A 19,677-nucleotide genomic window follows, 5' to 3' on the forward strand; every position below is an offset into this window, starting at 1 on the left:
AACACAAGGTTCGGAATATGCATGATCCCAGGGCAAGCTCCATGTTACCATGGCTAGCTTTTCTTCCAGTCCTAAGCTATCCCTCCTAAAACCAAAATCACAAAGCAGGGCTCCAAAGAGCAAGACTGGCAGATATTCTATTTGTCTCCTACTTTGAGACAACTATTATTCTTTTTATTTACTAGCTTTTATTTATCCTTAAAAGTCAGAAATTTACTGTTAAAGTTCAAGCAGTCACAGAATCTGAAGCGCTGCATCTTCAGAAGAATATGGTGAGGCACACAGGAGCTGGCAACATTGTACTGCTGCTATATCAAGTGAAGGTGGAGCCAAGGAAGTGGTGGGTCAGAGAGGATGAAAGACTGAGTCTTTGCTCTATTTCTCTTCTCCCAAACTAACTCTCCTATTAGGAAAGCATCCTCACTGCACATGGACAGCTTCAGGACTTCATGTTGTGAATAAGGTAGCATCACCACCTGAAATGTTATGAGACTAATAATATTTCTATCCTCCACTGGGTCTGAATCCCAGGGCTTGTTCTATTTTGGGGGGAGCTGTGCAGCACAACGAAAGTGGGGCTTATCCAAATGAACTTGGCCTCGAGAGCCGCATTCAGCTCAGGGCAACAGCAGTGCACAGCAAACACTTTCACTTGGAGAAGTCTCTTACTGTTCTCTGCAAGCCCGAGCAGCAGTGTTCCAGGTGACCTTGTGATTCACTACCAGGAAGTAGCAGCTACCCTCGTGATGACTCCATCCAGAGGGACATTTCTTCCCACTCACCTCCTAAAATAAAAGAGGAAAAGGCAAAATAGACTCTTTCTCACAGTGATCTAGGTCTGTGCGCTAATAATCACAGTGAAGGCTGGAGGTGCTGCTTATGGCTGCCCCAGAATTAAATTGAACATCAACCTTGGTGCGTATCAATAATGCTGCAGCATTGTTTAAAAGATGTAAAGAAATAAATGCCTACCAGAGGAGCCTACAATTTATGAGTAGCTTTAAAGGTGACATGAGGTTTCAGTTCCAAAAATCCTCTTAAGATTTATTGTCAATTTATTGTCCATATTAGTTTGGACACCGTTTTCTGTCTCCTGCAGTCTGTGTAGGGAATGCAGTGCAACAAAATTCAGCATGACATTTTACATGGTGGAGGGGATGTATGTTTACAGAATACCTAAGTGAGCTAATTTTACTAATTCCCACTCATTCTCTCACAGACTTCATTCGCTGACTGTCTCATGCCCACATGCCCACAAGCACCAAGACATATCAGTGCTCACATGGTTTGTCCAGGAGCACCTGTGGGTGACAGAGAGGAAAGGCAACCCCAGCAGTCAAGCCCTCATCATGTCTCTGGAAATCTTTTTTTCTGGTCACAGCAAACCTGACTCTGGACAACTCTTTTATTCCCTGTACAAGTCAATAGCTGTTACAGGAAGGTCCTTTGCTTGAGAGTCTCACTCATCGTAGACTCCATGCTCTGATTTAGGTGCATACTCATCGTGACATTTTTACCTTGCTCTGGGAATTCCAGGATTTCCATATTATTCCATCACACTGAAATAACTTTTGAATGCTTTCTTCATAATGCAAGAGCCCCTTTAAATCTGGTGTACAGGCCTTTGGAAAAGAGTAAAAGTCCTGGAAAGAGAAATGTCATTTGAACATTTTAAGGAAAATAATTACACAAAACAAATAAGCTACATGAAACAGATTAAATAGCTCTTCTATTAAAAATTTATACTGTGAAAACTCTTCAAAGGCTGAATTGTTAATTTAGCTGTGTATTGGTTAAACTCAGTTTTGGAGTAGGAAGGGTTAGGCTGCAGATCTCAGAGGTGTTAAATCATTTTGGAAACAGCGTGACTGAAAACAGATGGTGAAAATGCCTATGAAACAAAAGGTTTCATACCTGATGTCTTGAGCTTCGTTCAGATGCCAGTTCTGCCTTATCAGCTTGTGGGATTTCTGTCTTCCTAGAGGAGACGACATTTATCTGTGGTTGTGCCTGATTAATTACTGACACTTGAGCCTTCTTGTTTGCTTTAGCTGATGAGGTGTCATCCTCTATTTTAAGTGATACCATCCCGTGATACTTCATTTTACAGTATCACACACACAAGGAGAACAGGAGAGGGAAAAGAGGGTTAGCACATACAAGCAACTCTTAAATAAACTAAAAAAAAAAAAAAAAAAGGAATTATAATACAGATTGTAACAAATCAAGGGAAAATGACAAAGAAAAAGAAAAATACATAGAAAAATAACTTATTGGTCATAATGAATTATTAAGACTGATAAAGCCTGGAAAGAACAGAATGAGAAAGAAATCATAGCAATACTCATAATACTCTTACTCTGAAAACCACATCAGTTCCATTTCTAAATACAGATGAAGGATGAACCTGCAAAGGTAGAATAGCAGAATGAAATGAGCATATTCATGCATTAAAGAAACAAAAAATTCTTTCTTTTTCAGAATGGAAGCTGATCACCTCTGAAAACAGCCATTAAAAATCACACATTACAAGTGTGTTTATAAACATATTCCATTAACTTTTAAGATCACTATAGCAGAATGTTACTAAACCACCTAGCTAAACCAATACAGCTTAAGCAGGAAAATCAATGGGCAAGTTTTAAGTAACTGTTCCTTGTTTAAGCTAACAGTATTTTCAGGTTTAAAATTCAGAACCAGATTCACAGCTTCTATAAATTTGCCTGGCTCCAGTGACTTCTTTCTTCTAGCTGACCCATAATTTAGACAAGATTAGAAGCTGCATAGTTGCTGAAGGTGCTTGATGCATGTTTGCTTCCCCAACTTTGTTGTTCTTTTTCTCTTGCGTACGTGGATCTTCAAAATCAGGATTTTTTTTTTTTCCTTGCAGTATTTTTAAATAGCTCTCAGGTCTGACTCAAAGCAAGCTTAGGTAGTTTATGGTTATTGTATGGTCAATACTCCTACCTGAGTAGGATCACTACAAAAATATGACAACTAAATGAAGGTATCACATCCCAATAAATTCATAAATCAGTCCATCACTGTACTACAGAAATGTCTTACTATTCTGCCATTTCCAGTCAGTCTCAGCCTGGTCCTCGATCGATTCGCCAAGCTGTGTTCCTGCTGTGGGTCCCCTCCATGCTTTCTCATCCCTTCGGAAGGAGGCCGTGGGATCCCTTCCAAAGGAGCATTGCCAGGCCTGGAAGGTGGTGAGGAGCCCGAGGAAACTGGAAACAGTGTGCCTCTCCCCCAGAAGTCACGCTTACTTTGGCCAAAAGAATGGGAATAGCTGCACTGACCTGAAAGCATAAAAAATGGCAGATGGTCAGTTCTAACTGCATGAGCAGATAACTGGTCACGTTGACATGGGCACATAAACAGCTTGTCATTAAAAGTTGGATCATTTTTTCACTTGATGTGGTTGATTTGCTGTTTGCTCAGTCATCCTCATTTGCGAGGTTTGCTATGGCTATGATAGCAACTGCTACCTGTGTATGTATGTTTTAATATGTAATGCATCTGCCTACCCACAGATCAGAATTTCAACCAGGCATCTTCTGAAAATACCTGTTTTCATGCATAGTTTGAGATTTGGAGTGTTGTTTTTTTAGTCATGGATAGACAGGTATATTTAACCAATATTGGTGATACTTCCATTATGCCCAGACAAATTTCTCTTCAGAAATCCAGGACACTATTGTTCCTACAAACTAATTTTGTCAATTAACTTCTGATTTACATTATGAATGTTAAAGAGAAAACAGATTGGAAATTTTAAAAGGAATTTTTGTAAAATGAAACCTAATACATTGCAACACAAGTATTTAAAAGATTGTTTCACTAAGCACCAGAAGAAAAAACACTCTTCAGCTTTCAGAGGACTCGACTACTTTGCTAATTATTTCTATTTTTTTACAATTGCTTCTTTATTGTTGTGATTTTAGGCACACCACATTTGATCACTGAAAAACACAATAATAATGCAGACATAAAAGTCTAAACTCTGTAATGATCACTGCTGTGTGCTGTGATGTTGTGGACTGCATTTGTTAAGCATTAGAAAACGCATTGCTAAGAGCTGTGTTTAGTTGTTAGGTTTCTTTTTTGAGATGAAAATAAATCTTTTTCAGAGGTGTGCAACAACTGTTGAACAATAACTGGGAAAATAAATTCTAATGGACTTAAAAAACATTTTTTTTCCACTTCCATAGATGAGAACTGAACTCGTGTTGTTATGAAAAGTGGTTGCTTTCCTTGCACCCTTCTCATTTTGTACTCGTTGCTTTCTCCATGCTGTGTTTCCTAAGAGGATGCATATGATTGTGTGAGAGAATAAAGGCTCTGCAACTGTCAAACCTGTTTTCTCTAAAAAGAAATTAAGCATTTTGATCTGAAGGTGAGTGTTAGGAAGAACTTGTGCTTGAAAATAAGCAGCTACTCAGCCAAGATTGTCCCACCTTCTTAATGATGAAGATCAAAAGAGAATACCTCCTTTTGAGTCCAAAATTTTCACTACAGCTTTTGTCCGCATGCCAAGAACAGCATTCACAGGGGAGTTCAGAACTACTTCAAAGACTTCATCATCTTCCTCTAATCCATCATAGGTAATTGCTATATTCCACATCTTGGTTGACATTCCTAACAGAAATAAACATTTTAATTACTCTTTAACTGCTATTTCAATCAATCGGGATGTCAAAGAAATATATTAATTAACATGTCTGCAGCTAGAATGGAGTAGCTGGTGTATGCTATTGTGCTCCTACCAACTGACTGGACTCCTGCTGTTCTTCCAAATAACATTAGGTTCGAATTTGTTCCTGGGCAATTACGATTCAGTTCAAGTGCACACTCTGTAACAACAAGCTGCTGTAGATGTGCAAAATGACACAATACATAGATTTAGGACTTCCATTGCAGTTTTCAAGAGAAAATATATCATATGCTTTTTACCTTGAAAACTTAATTTTAGAGATGGAACAGTTATTTAAATACCTGTAAATGGATCAAAGACTATGTTAGATTGAAGTACAACCAGATTTTATACTTGGTTACAAAATTTTTACTTGGTTGCTTGCGTTTACTGGGTAACTTCAGGCTTGCATTATGGGAATGAGAAAAGATCATTCCAAGACAATAAACTAGGCTGGTTATTACCTGAAAGGCTACAAAATTTGTTCAGAAAAAGACAGAGGCAGCAGGACAGAAACATATCTTAACGTACATGTTGCTGTCAGCAAAACATCTTGGGAACTGCTTCTGCATCACAAAGTCAGTGCTAACATCCAAAATGAGTATCAAAGATACATGTGCAACATTGTCAAAAAAAATCTCTACATCCTTATGACACTGCATAACCTCTATTTCCTTGCTCCTTTCCAGTATGAATCATCTAGCTAGCAGAAGCTGTCAGTACAAACAGACCCATAAACTTGGGTAGGGTCTTCTTCTGCTCCTTTCCATGACAATGTATTAATTGCAGTCTAATGTCCCAATCAGTCCAGTCAATTAGCATAGTTGAGGTGTGTTTTTAAAACAAACCTGTCAGCCTTACTAAATAATTAATAAATACTTCTAATTAGTGAATATCAAACATCTTGAATTTAGAACTAAGAAACTGATGCCTTGAATATAATAGTTTGGAGGGTCCTTCCCTAAGGTTAAGCCTAAGCAAAGGACTTTTGAAGACAGCCACCCAAAAAAGATTGTGTGAGGGAGCTCAGCTGCCTTAACTGAGAAGCTGGCCAGAAAAGGGGAACAGTGTGCATCTCTCCTGTCCACATTCACAGTTAATTTTCATGCGGCTTACCACCATATTCAGAAGGACAATAACGGTAGCTGCAAACTGTCCCATGGTTGGAGAATCTGCATGGACCAGCAGAAAAGGAAAATTCTAGTAAAGGGCCTTGCACTAAAAATCGCTTTGCAACAATCTCGAGCCATTTCAGTCCACAGGCTGGTAAGCTTGACTGTATAGTACATTAGAGGAAAGAGCTGAAATCCTGGGTCAGCACAGTATGAACGACTTTTTAGACTGATCTCTCAGATCATTTTTCCATCTTCTAATTTAAAACTAAAAAAAAAAAAGAAATAAAATCTAATGCTAGATAAAGGGTCTCAGAGAGTGGCTCTGGTTTCAGAGGTTTCATGTGTGTTCCAGAAACACTGGAAATCAGGGCAGATTTCCACCTTTCTACCCAGTTTTGTTTTTCTGCTGTCTGCTGGGTGTCCTCCCTTATCCACCTCTGAAAACTAACAAGCAGTTGCTCATTCTACACCTTTATATAAAATTTGCTTTTCTCAAGATGGGCCATAGTGGCAGATTTCCAAATCAATCAGATTTGTGACTACAAGCTTTCCTATGTGATAGGCAAGCAAAGCTGTGGTATATACGAATTTATCCATGGGATGCAATGCTACATAATCTCTGTAGCATGCAATGCCTTTTTTTCAAAATAAAAATCTTAAGTCCTAAAGTATAAATCCCCAGGCTTTGGCTGGAACTGACTTATTGTATTCCCCATATCTGTTTTTCAAATGCAGGTGAGCACTTAGACTAATTTTTACCATCAAATACGTGCCATTTATTTCGGCTTTTCACAGTTGATATACTTTGTCTCCTCTGTAGTCACTGTGATTTTCTGCTATTGAAATCTTACTGCTGGCAGTCTTGGGATAACCTCTGCTGGCATTGTGGACAACATCATGGGAGGCCTGTGTGGACCCCATTTTCTAAACTCATATAAATCCTGGACTATGCCAAAAGGATGTGTTCCAAAAAACCTCAGACTTGCATATGCATGCAAAGGAAGTGATTATGATAGCAAATGGTTTTCATTCCCAGGTAACCTATTTATATGGGCAAAACCAAGTTTTTCAGGTGAAGCTGGATTTCTGTATGGTAAATTGTGAAAATTGCACCTGGACTGTTTTTTCCCTAGACTCAAGGAGATAACCAAAGCATAATAATAATAAATTGTGCAGAACAGAGGAAGCTTTTTTCAGTATTTTCACATTCATATTCATTTTTACTATTGATTGTCCCCCAGCCAAAAAAATCAAGCTCCTTTTGATAATACAGTTACTATCATTTCTTGCTATTTACAGCCTCAGTCAAGGTCAGACTGCCATTATGATTACAGTGCAAGCAGAGATGAGGTCTGACAATTTTCAGGTTCTTTTTCACCTTTCTGGTCTTGGATACCTTGCATAAATTAAGTTATACTCAGTTTTGTCTAAATTTGATGAGCATCCTGGGCTTTACCTCTAATGTCTTAAATCTTTAAAGCATCTCACAGCTCAGCTCAGGGTGAGTCCTCCCCAGCCTAGCTGTAGGGAGATTAGGAGACATCATTTCAGCACTTCTGATATTTTAACAACTGATGTAAAGGGACTGTACGTCATCACACCCTAAGTAATAAGGATACTGATTCACAAAGGAAGTCCACTGTACTTCCAGAAAATGAGCCCAAGTGTCTTTAATTCTATTCAGCTGCTCTAGCTACAGATACATAATAGGTTTCACTCTCCAAAATGAGAGTGCACACTTTCAAAATCAGTGAATTAATTTTATAATTATTCAGTGCAATGGTTCATACCTGGATCAAACTGAACAAGCTTGGAGGGAGTCACTGTAAAGTCCTTTCCCAGCACAGCAGAAATTTCATTGACCTGAGAAGAAATCAAACAGTAAATGCCATGCTGTGACCTTTTTCACCAAACCACTGCATCCTGCTGTGTGCTGAAGCTATTGTGTGCCTCTCCATGGGGTCTCAAAAAGACACACCTACCCATACATGTGCTTAGGCTGAAAAAAAAGATAAGGGCCTAGAGAATAAACCTTGTGATGTGCAACTGTCATTCTGTCCTTGCTCATGGTTTAAAACTCATAATCAAAAAAATTTGCTCATCTTAAAAATTTGCCTCATCCTCTGTCAAACTGCTACTTGGCAGCATCAGATAACGCTGCTGTTCACCATGCCAGGCGACCCAGCCATACCCGGATCGTGGACAGGCACATCCTGGCATCCTGGAAGACCAGCAGCAGCCTGGCCATGTTTGCCTATTTAGCCATTTGTGAGGTCTTGGAGGAAGCATTTGCATGCAGAGCTGTCTGTCAACTCCAAAGACTCGTTGGGATAGGCGTGAACACCTACATACATAGGTATGGGGACTCCAGCGAATTTTTGTAGGAGACCAGCAGAGGACACCAGCTTCCATACTGCATTCTTGATGCTGGGATCAATTTCACTGGTCTTTTTAGCTGAGTGACAACGAGAGCAGAGTCACTGGAGTCTGTGAAGGATAGGGCAGGATGGCCCCCGATCAAGTCAGTAGCAAAATTCCCACTGACTTCTGTGGAATATAAATCAAAACTATGTTTCCAATTAGGAATTGGAAACTGTGAATAATCCTGAGAAACTGTGAGGGAAACTTTTAGTATTTTTCTAGCAAGGGGAGCTGGTAAAATCCTGGAATTTCTGTTTTATGAGCTAAGATAAAATTTGTGAAGGCAAGTTGCACAAACCCTGCTTTACAAAATTATAACCTGCAGCTTTTAGTCTAATTTTTTTGACATAAGACAGAGACCATTACTGAAGATATAGGGGGTTCCTTGGGCTTTTTCCTAGGCTAATGGCAGTGGGGGGAGAAATGGGGGAGGCTGCCATGACTGTGGAGTTAAAGGTCCCATAGCTCCTGGGTTCTTCCAGCCTAAGCAGGGAAATGAGAAGTCCCACGACCCCTGGTTGCCCAAAGCCTGGGTTTTAAAGTGGCAAATCCTGGAAACCCAGCTTCTGAACACAGTCACAGAGGAAACAGCCTGCTCTGTCACAGAAGGTCATCAAAACTGAAATACTGCTCAAAACATTTGGTTAATCAGCATTTTTACTTAAAGCTCAGAAAGTTTTTTCAGAAATTTTTCAACCATCTGTGCTAGGCACAGGACAATGGTTGAAGGACAATGTCCTGGTAAGTTTGGTTTGAATTGTATGGCCTCTTTGCTGATTACTGAAATACCTTTTAAATCTAAGGAGGAAATTAACAGGGTCCACTATTTATTTATTATTAAGTTTCCAGTTAGGAGCTTGGCTTTTAGCTTTACCTTCAGAGCGATAAAGGCAGACTCTGCAGAGTGTCCTGCCCTGGTGATTTTCAGAGACACTACTCCCACGCTCTCACACACTTCATATTCAGTCTGCTGCATTTCAATCCGAGACCACCGTAGCTCCAGCCTGTGGGAGAGGAAGGAAAGCCCGTGTGAAGCAAAGCCACCTCCCCTGCTGTCCCCATCCCCTGCTGCTCCGAGCTGCAGTGAGGAGCCATTTCTCTCTGGACTGCTGATTTAGCCAATACACATACCAAGCCTTTGTTTCCCAGTCAACACATTTGTGTGATTTGGCTGATTAGAAAGAGGGAGAGGCAGTTAAATATTCCAGTCGAGCCCTGGTCTACCCCAAACCAAGCCTGAACCTTGTTTCAGAACCAGAGGGGTTCTGCAGCAACTTTGAGAAGAGCAGAGATTGTCCATAACACTAAATAGGCCAAGACAAGCTATCACTGTTTCTTCCTGGTTCCCTTTAACCCTGTAGTTTTATTTTACTCTCACTCCCTCGTCTTTTCTCTGCCATACCCTCCTTTCTTCCCGCCTTCCTTCACTTATCCTCTAACTGTCCTCTAGTGTACAGGGCACGTTCTAGGATTTCACTGCCTCTGTGCGAGTGGTCTCCCCAAGCCCCTTACTTCAATACACTGTGCTTCACTCTTCAGCCATAGAAAAGACTGAGTCCAGGTGTCTCATACACTGAATTTTAGCACTGTTTATAGGGGATGTGACTGAACCTCAGGTGATTGCATGCTGCACAGAGTAGCCAATAAAGATCTCACCTTTTTAAAAGATGTGATAAAAATTAGTGAGAGTCAGAGGAATGAAAGAGCAGAAAGAAGGAAAATGAGCTGTGCTACTTACAAAACAATTTGAACTTTTCCAAAACTTCTAGACCTTTCAAGGTTGACTAGCTCTAACACCAGTGGAAGTTTCCTCCTGTCCTCTTATATCCTCCAAGACTCATTTTGTGGGCAACCCATTTAGAAGCCGATTTGCTTTATTTTTGCTAAAGAGGATGCATGTGCCAGATGTAGTCCAGCAGCATTCAGATAAAAGCTGGGATTCAATTTTAATAATATCAACATGCAAATCAAACTTGTATGTTGAACCAGTGACCATTAGGTGATAAATTGTTTTGTAAAAAAAAACCTCTCACAGGCTTTTAAATCCAATATTAAAAATAATATTTTTTCCTTAAAAGCCAAATTCGCCTTTGTTCTGAGATCCAGTGCAGCTAACAGATAATTTCTACTTCTCTGAAACTCCTATTTTCCGTACAGAAAGTGCTTTCTCTTTGCTCTCTTCATAAAGCTGTGTTATGCATTGCTATTTATATACCAGAAACCACACTTCCCCATGAGGGGTGGCAGCATTTTAATGGTAGTTTTAATATCATTGCATCTGTGAGCCAGCACAGTGCAGCTGGGAAGTGCTCAGGCTGGCTATGTTCAGATGTATTTGTGTATGGGGACCTCTTTAGGCACAGCATGTAACGGCCAAAACATTGTCCCCAGCTCTGCTCAGTCCCCGTCCTTCCTCTAGCGTGCAGGCAAGTGCTTCGCAGAGGAGCCTGGCCCTTGGAGCCAGCTCTCTGCTCCTTTTCCCTTGCCATGAGTCCTGGTTTGTGAGTGGCCAGTTTAGCCCAGGAGAATAGCGTTAGTTAATTTTCTCAGTTACTTCTGATTAAGTAAATTGGTTGAACATTCAGCCCTCTTCTCAGAAATGAAGAGAAACATTGCCCCTGCTGTAGAGCTACTTCTACTTTTGGCCTTTATCATCAAAGCACAGTTCAGTCGATAGCCCAGTCTCTTAATTTTTGTACATAAGGCTTATATGTCACAAAGAAATTTTGACAATGTGTGTCGTGGTTTAACCCAGACAATATGCCTAATATAAATTTTGGCAGTGGATAACAAAGAAAGTGCTGTGTGCCCTCCACCTTCTTTCAGTGCTCTTTTGCAGAAGTGTGGCTCTCATAGCTTTTACTGCTTGAGAGCATCCCCTCCATCATGATCTCAAGCTTGTGAAAAAAACGTTGCCATCAGCACAGGGCAAGAGTGACCTCCAGCTGCAGGAGCATGTACATGAAGCATCAGTCCTGTCCCTCAGCACACATTATCTCAGATCTCCAAATGCCCAACTGCCACTTAGAGTAAACTCCATTATGTTTTTCTGTGAGGCCCCAAAGGCCCTTGAGAACTGTGCCCCAGTCTAACCTAGAGCTAGCCCTTTGTATTTCACCTCCCTGAGGAGAAGAAAACTTCTTTACTATTCAGCAAAAGAAGTGGCAGTTTGAGTCATAGCTATGTTCATCTCTGCGTGGCATCAAGCCCAGCATGGGTTCCTTAGCCCAGGGGGGTGGCACACACAGCGCACCACAGCACACACCGCTGAGGGTCGGAGCTACCTTTGGGGCACTGCGGAGTTTCCACTGGCATCTGTGACCTGAAACTCCAAGCTGTCTGAATTCACTTCCTGTGATGGATCGATGACATAAAGTATGGTTTTGCTGTTTAAGTCCTTTTGGCTGAACCCTTCCTGAATAAATCCACCTGGGAAAGAAACGAAACATTCAGGTGAATCAAAAGCCTGTTAATAAGAACCACATAGCTGATATAGACTGCTTTCAACTTTTCTTTTTGTTGAACACTTAGAAAATTTGAACTTACAGAAACGTGGTTTTATAGCTAAACAGCAACATCCTAGCTTGTTATAAACCCCAGCCAGTTTCTTCCCATGTGACATGTTTACCAGATGGCCAAGTTCAATATTCCTCTTTTTTTTTTCTTGACACAAACAAAAAATAATTTCTCAGTGGCAGGTATTAAGAATCATCTCTAACTCCTTGAGGATTCATGATGGGCATGAGACTCAGGTTTTCATGCAAAAGCTTTCTTACTACATTCAAACCTTGCCCAAAGTTAGCTAAGAAACTTTGATTTCCTCTATCAAGCAAACATTAACAGGGTAGATTTTGGAATCTGGTCTGCTATGTCCTAAAATACAGAGTTTATAGAAGACAGCACCTGTTGTTACATTTTCCAGGTAGCCATAATGAGGACCTCGTAAAATCTTAAAAATTATTTTGTCATCTTCTGTATTAGGGTCAGATGCCTTCAGGGACCTGGCAGTAATATAGATCCCGTAATTGCCATTCTTCAGCAGTTCCACATCGGAAAAGCAATGGAGATGAATAATTTTTGGTGCCATTTTGTCCAAATGATCCACCTAAATCAAAGTTAGACAAATGTTTATTCATTTTACAGCATCAGGTTATTCTCTGTCCTACTTTTGCTAAAAGCACAGTAGCCTGCTCAGGGTGGCAATAGCCACTTTGACTTGCAGTCTGCTCCAGCAGAAGTCTGATCTCCAGTTAAGTACTACTTCCCATGAGAGGTTTCCAAGCCCAGATTACCCAGTAGCTTGCTGCATGCAGCAGGATACAGCACACACTGGGGAGGGCAACACAAATTGTGTACCTCTGCCCTGATGTCCCACACTCCCCGTAGTCCTTCTCCTTTTGGATGTAATTTTCTTCATAGCAAATGAAAACTCCAGCAAAGGTTTCTCACCTCTGTTTTACAATAACAAGCATGGAAACCTAAGGATTATGTCATAGTCATAGACCTGGCCAATATGTCTCCTCAAATCTGTGCCACCTTTCACAACTGATGAATCCTCTAGCACTCTGCAATGGTTGTTGCTGTTTCTAGATCTCATCTTCTGCTGAAATGGCACACCTCACTCATCCTATAACTTTGTCATCAGGAAAAGCTACGAGGCTCTTTGTTAGTATCAGTGTTTTGAAACGCACAGAATTTTGACATACAATGCAACCAGGCCTGCTTTGCATACTGAAACATGCCAGATAGATATATACAAGAAGTCATAGCAAAGGTATCTAAGCCTATGAGACAGTGGGAAGAACTTGAAAATGAAGGAAATGGCAACAGTAAGATCCTAGCAAAAGAAGGAAGTATCAGAGCAGGCATCTTACAAAGACTCCCAGAAGCAAGACAGGCTGTTCAGTTGTGGGAGCAAAGTGGCTGTAATTCAAGATTCCTGACATGAAGATCAACAGTCATCCTAGCATCCCTCACATGCAAATCAGTGGGTCAGGGTACCAAGTGGGAAAGCAGAGCAAGAGGAAGTTCATTCCTCACCATAGCTGGGCTCAACTTTAGGGTTGAGATTTCTATGTAAAATATTTTAGCAAGTATAAGTATGTACTTGCTTATATCTCTATAAGCAAGATGTCTTTATTCTCTTAAATACAGTCTCTCTCTTTGCACTCTGTGAAATTCTTTGCCTGAGTAATGCATTGTGGCAAGCAGTTAATTCTCCAGGTCAATTATTCATGGAACACAGAAAGCAAACATTTTAGCTGATAAATACCTCATTTAAATCATAGCCTGCAGCAAGTACCAGTTCTCATCAAAATTACTACATTTTTCACCTTATCATGCTATACATCTCTTTTAAGTAGGCCTGTGGTCACACTTGCCTGAATGGTGAATGCCACTGGCTCGATCTGCACCCTCCCATTCACGATGAAGCCTTGATTAGTCCTATCTGTTGCAACAAATGTAAATTTGTCAATGTGGGTATCCCCACCTCGGTGCTTGTATGCAACATCCCTGTTGTCCACATCTTGCTGGGTGAAATTGTACTGCAGTAGCACAGCCCCTCGATAATAGAGATGACCATATTGGGGGAGCTGAGCCAAGAGGAAAGTAAGGTTTTCTTTGGCAGTGTCTGGATCTGAAAGCTGCAGGACATCAGGAGAAAGGAGTGCCATAGCGCCTTCCACTAATCTTAACCCCATGTTCCTAGATAGCATGGGCAAAGCTTGGTCGACTGCCTCCAAAGAGATCATGAATGTCCCATGCTTAGTCTTCAATCCATTGCTGATGATGAATCTGGCAAAGAGAGGCAAGGTAGTCTTCAGCATGTGTTCTTGATTCACCATGTACTGAAATGAAATGATAATACACACCTTTACTACAGGACTTGCCTGTGTTGGTACTGCAGAAGTAGCAGAGCTGGTCTGAGCTCAAACCCAGATTGTGAGTGGGGTGAATATATAACTTAAAAAACATGAAAGCAGATGGCCAGGTATATGGCAAGAGTTACAATGCATCTGCAGGAATCTGAGTAGATGCCAGAGGAATGGCTTTGAGGATATGCACATCAGTCTCAGCAGTCATAACAGAGCTGATCTAATCTTCTAGCTCAGATACAGATGGAGCAGATCTAAAATGGCGGGCTGGCTGGGGGGCTTATTGCACCCTCTGGCATATCTACTCGTTTGAACACATCCTTAAGTATATCTTCACTTGGCTACCTGGCAGTGGCAACTGCCAGTGGAAGTGCTGGCTTTGTCTACAACTTACAGAAAAAGGTGTGTGAAGTGTATGGTCTGCCTGGACAATGGGTTTTTTTGTTCACTGTTACAAGCCTTTTGTACCCAGTAGCCCCAAAACTATCTAAAAAGGCAAGCTGGAAAAAGATCCATCTTTATCACACTTCACGGGTTTGTTTAGACACTAAATGTATCTGTAAATTTCTGTACATTCAGAGGAAATGATTTATGTTTCTTTACAAAATTCAAATAAGGATTTGCTGAAATATTAAAATTCTGTGGGAGATACTGGGCAGAACTATACAAGTTGCTAGGATAATTTTAAAAATTTTAAAATTTTATAGATGTCTATACCATGTGTTTATCAAAGGGTCAGATCTGCAAAGTTCTTATTCCACACTGGGCATTTCTATTAATAGCAGCATAGTTTCTTACAATTCTCCCTCAAGCAGTAATATTTCTTTAGATATACTAAAGATTTGATTATGCTCTACAGTTGATTTTTCTTTCCTAAACAAGAGAAAGATAAAGGTGCCCAAGGCTGGAGAGAAAATCTGTTGGAAGCCTATCAGCTGGGTATGGGCTTTTGCCATACAAGTGCAGCATGTTCTGCAGAAAAGTATTATCAAATTTAGTTGTAGATAAAAATAAAGAGAAAACCAATCTTTTAGTCTTCAAAATTCATCCTAGCTTTCATTGTCAAGATTATTACTTAAGTATTTTTTTCTAAGAGCAATGACATTGCACATTGTCATGCCTGTAACAAAAACTTGTATACGAAACTAAAAATTGCTTTGAAAATGTCTCATGATCCTTTGTGCCCCATCACCATATAGCATGTAAGAGTTACCTTTCTACAGAAGTTTCTGTGGTTATGCTGCATAGTACATGCAAAGCATCTTGGAGAGTGGTTTTCACCCAGGTGAGTTCTACCTGAGCCAGAGCAGAGTCTGTTCTGCAAACAAATTTGCTTGTGGTAGACTATTCACATTCCCTGACCTTCCTTTTTCTCCCACCCTCCAACCCAGTGCTTCAAATGCACATACAATTACATTTATGCAGTTATCATGTATGGGACAGTGTCATGGGATGGTTGTTTCAGACAATATGAGAGCCAGCCTAGCTGGCTGCTTTCCACCTAGCATGCTTCCACTACACATAAGTGAAATGGGGACTGGTTGACATTTAGATTATCTGCCTCCTATTGCTTTCTTGACTGCAGACCTCAAAGAAGTATTTAAATAACTACAGGGTCAGAACCTGGCCTATTGTTGTGTGCCTTGAATGTAAGTGACCTTCAGTAGGTCATGGAGTAGCTTACTGTGTCACACAGACTGTCCATCTAAAACTCCTCACTGCCTTCACCAATTCTGGATGATTAGGGCTTGATCAACTTGTAAGCTGGCAGGATGCCATGAAACAGATGGGTATGAGCATAGGCAGACCAGGGACTATATAGCAGTTAGAAATATGTTTACTGAGGATGGTATTCCCAGCTGGGAACCTAGAGACATCTGTCTGCACTGACCTAATGCTGTTGTGCCAATGGTAAAAGTGTTGTGCTATTAGTAACCTAGCTGAAATCAAATACAGAACTAGAACAATGATGATAAATACTATGCTAAGGAAAAAAAAAAAGGCAAAACACATTCAGTCAAGACCTTAACCATCTCTCAAAAAGTCTGGAAGACTGCAGCGGAAGCGAGTTCTTTTGATGGCTGTAAAATCATTTGGATTATGTCTCAAACAATATTTAAGTGAAAGACTTAGATAATTCAGTTCATTAAACTGAAAATTTGTCCAGTCTTCTACAGAATACCAAATACGAGCAAACCTCTTGGTTACATACATCAGGCTGAAATTTACGATGCAAATGTTGTACACCACTTGATTTCACAGGTGATGAAGCTGCCTGTGTCCAAGATGTCCTTTTTTCTGCACTTTGGGAGATTTTGGTTGTTTATTTCTGGTTTATGGCTGCTTCATCTTTTCCTTAGGAACAGAGAGCAGCCAATATTCTCACTCTGATGAAATTTAGGGGACAACTCTCAGGCACACTTAGGAGGACATGTTGCATGGTTTGATTTCACCATTACCAACATTTCCTGCTTTCTGCAGTTTGATGGCAACAGAGTTGGCTGTAGGACCTACCATCTGTCATGGCATTTAAAAGATAAAAATGGAATCATAAATAGTGCCAGCTCATTACAAAATCGAGCCAGCGTGTCAAAATGGAGGACATTAACATGTTCTTTTAGTATCCTGCTGCCAGCATCTGATGTCAGGTTGCTAATTACTTGAAGTCATCTGTCCAAACAAGCACTGCCAAATCTTTCTTCCAGGCCAGCAGCACCAAACAATACAGGCAAATTTATGTCTGAAGGAAGTACTTCAGTGGAAAGTAAAAATCTGATCAGTTAATCCCCCCCCCCCCCCAATTACCCATATAATTAATGTAACCATTCCTTCTTTAAATAATAATAATATTCTGCCACAATATTTATGTCTACACAAAGCCAAATTCTTTTCCAAATTATAACATCAAGCAACATCGATTATTGTGATTAAAATAGTTATTGAATATCATATTTATTAAAGCATCATAACCTTACTTTTATAAGGCTGACTTTCTAGTTTGGTTCTTAGCCATTGGCCTAAACAGAAGACATTGGGTTTACCCACATCCACAGTTTCCCTAGAATTGTTTGGTCTGCTTTCATTAGTGTGGTATAGAAGTCATACTGATGCAAGCCACTCCTACACTGCCCAACCTAGGGTTGGCATGACTGCAACATTACTGTCTAAGCTAATTCTAATTTTGGTCATAGTGTTTCACAGTTGAGAAACATAAAGCCAGAGAATATTTGTTCACTTTTTCTGTTATGACTACAAGTGGATCAGACAAATCTCCTAACTAGAACTTCCACCACATTGGATTTAGTGGAAGGGATAGTTTAAAATATTTCAACTGAGGAAAACCCCCAAATTACTTTTGGGTTAACTCTAGATAATGTCTCCTAAGCTGCCTCAGTGTCACAGGGAGGCTTATTTGATGTCTCTATGCTCCACTTGCTTGACTTCCCTGCAAAAAAGCTCTCAAACTGGATGATGCCACATGTTCTTGAATCTTCATCGTGCATCATGGAAAATACCATTCAGATCAGGAATCTATTCACGAGAGAGTGCAAAAAGGGGTCTCTTCTGAATTGCAAATCTTAGGTGCTAAGTCCTTCGTTTTTCTTAGTCACAAATTGAAAAACAATGAGCTTTTATTTTTGTGGGGAAAATTGGAATTTTACAGAAAGTCCATTTTCTGTCAAAAGCTGTTTTCAGGGGAAATTGCCAATGCTAGCAAGAAGTTAACATTCTTCCTTTAGAAACATTTTCCTTATTTCTGAGCTTTCTTTTTTTTTTCCTGACTTTGCTCTCTTTTACAAAACTGTCCCTGAGACTTTGGGCAACAATACATCTACTCTGTCTTTATCTGATGATAACTCATTGCATCATTCCACTGTATAACCAAGGGAGGTTCACTTAAGAACAAAATAAGGAAATATTCACTTCAGGAGTACACGTAGTCTAAGCTGGTCTAGGGAGAAGGTTCAGAACCAGGTGAAAGTAAACTTAAATATCACTAGGCTGCTGTACTGGGCCTATAGGTAACCAGGTTTACCCCCAAAATCCAATTGTCTACATGAATTTTGGAGCTATTGTGGTGTCAGAATGGGTAAGTGGACTGGTTTTCAGTGTGTTCAAGAACTACTTATGGATTCAAAAGGCCTGGAACTGAATGAATATGATAAATAAGAATAGACAAGAAAGCAGTTACTTAATACCTGGATGGACCAGTTTTACTACATCCAACTATAGCAAGAAACCAAAGGAAAATTCCACAAAGTATGTTCTTAGTCCTTCCTTCCCTCTTAAATCTTAACAGCTGTGTATGTTTGGGTGCTATAATAATATTGAAGCTAGTATCACTGAGTGAATGTGGCTGTGGCTACAGTTTCAGCATCAATTAGAAAATGCATTTATTACCAAAGCAGTCACAACTATGTGTATTATAGTAGAAATATCTTTGCTATATAAATATTGAGAATTCCCACAGAGCTACCACCTCTTTTTAATAATTTGGGGGTTTTTTTGTTTGTTTGTTTTGTGTTGTATGTTTTTTTAAAAATACCCAAGAAATCCAAGGCGAAAAGTTTGGGGTGTGGGATGTTATGCCTTACCTGAATATATCTTCAGGGACAACTGCATTTGTGTTATGAACATAGCAGACTATCTGTCTTGCTATATCCATTTGACTGAAGCTTGTAATGGGGATGCCAGGGTAGCTGACATACTCTATTTGTCCATACTGGGGTGGAGAGGTTATCACATAAAGGAGTTCCTCTGGTTTGTCAGTACCATCCAGTGCAAGGAGGACATTGGTTGTAATGTAGCCCCGATCTCCTTTTGGCACTCTAAGAGGTTTTATGGAAACAGCAATGTCTCCTGCAAGATAGACAAAACAACACTAAAATAGTTGAATTGTAAGTTGATCTCTTATGCATTATTTAGCCACATACAAGCCATCACCAGTAGAAAAATCATAGGACTGTAGGTTTATAGAGAATTTCAGGCTGGAAAGGACTTCAGGATATCTCCAGTCCAGCCTTCTGCTCAAAGCAGGGTCAGCCACGAGATAAGACATGACCAGGTTGCTCAGGGCTTTATCCCATTGGAGCCTGGAAACTGACAAGGATGGAGATAGCACAACTTCTCTGAACCCTTGTTCCAATCTTGTCAGGTTAACTTGGTCCAATTTAGGTTTCTAATAGGGATTGCAATAAAGGAAGAGAGACCATAAGACTAGAGTGCAAACCTGGGAGACAGAGTGGTTTCTGAACAGTGTTTTGCCTACGTTATTGCATTCTTGCCATTTTTCTGTGCTTTGATTTACTCAGGCATAAAGCTAGTTTCAGAAGGATATTTTCAACTCTATTTGAAAAGTAGCTGGGAGTCCTGGGAGGCAAGGTATAACACATTGCCTTAGGCAGAGCCTTTGCAAATCCCAGGATCACTTCTTCACCAGCAGGAACATCAGAGCTCTGGCCAGAGGTGAAATCCAAGCAGGCAGACTTTCAGGATCTGCAGGGAGATTTGCCAAGGGCCTATATAGTGCTCAGGGAAGGATCAGGACATATACTCAGATCATTTT

At 40.2% G+C, this 19,677-nt stretch overlaps 1 protein-coding gene across 2 annotated transcripts in view; it reads right to left on the minus strand.

Annotated features, from left to right (window-relative positions):
• The window catches only part of FREM1 (FRAS1 related extracellular matrix 1), a 96,545-nt gene that overhangs the window by 11,475 nt on the left and 65,393 nt on the right, over positions 1 to 19,677 (minus strand). Inside the window, exons 28-39 of one of the 2 annotated variants that reach the window (XM_075020664.1) lie at positions 18,707 to 18,971; positions 13,617 to 14,031; positions 12,139 to 12,340; positions 11,520 to 11,664; positions 9,110 to 9,239; positions 7,605 to 7,677; positions 4,495 to 4,644; positions 3,067 to 3,305; positions 2,360 to 2,407; positions 1,915 to 2,097; positions 1,518 to 1,643; positions 670 to 785 (exon numbers count right to left, since the gene is read on the minus strand). In XM_075020664.1, the coding sequence (XP_074876765.1) occupies positions 670 to 785; positions 1,518 to 1,643; positions 1,915 to 2,097; positions 2,360 to 2,407; positions 3,067 to 3,305; positions 4,495 to 4,644; positions 7,605 to 7,677; positions 9,110 to 9,239; positions 11,520 to 11,664; positions 12,139 to 12,340; positions 13,617 to 14,031; positions 18,707 to 18,971 (2,092 nt within the window). Of the gene's footprint in view, positions 1 to 669; positions 786 to 1,517; positions 1,644 to 1,914; positions 2,098 to 2,359; positions 2,408 to 3,066; positions 3,306 to 4,494; positions 4,645 to 7,604; positions 7,678 to 9,109; positions 9,240 to 11,519; positions 11,665 to 12,138; positions 12,341 to 13,616; positions 14,085 to 18,706; positions 18,972 to 19,677 lie in introns of those variants that run through there. The other variant, XM_075020666.1, reaches the window with a different exon arrangement.

This window comes from Buteo buteo, chromosome Z (assembly GCF_964188355.1).
Source record: "Buteo buteo chromosome Z, bButBut1.hap1.1, whole genome shotgun sequence".
Taxonomy (NCBI): domain Eukaryota; kingdom Metazoa; phylum Chordata; class Aves; order Accipitriformes; family Accipitridae; genus Buteo; species Buteo buteo.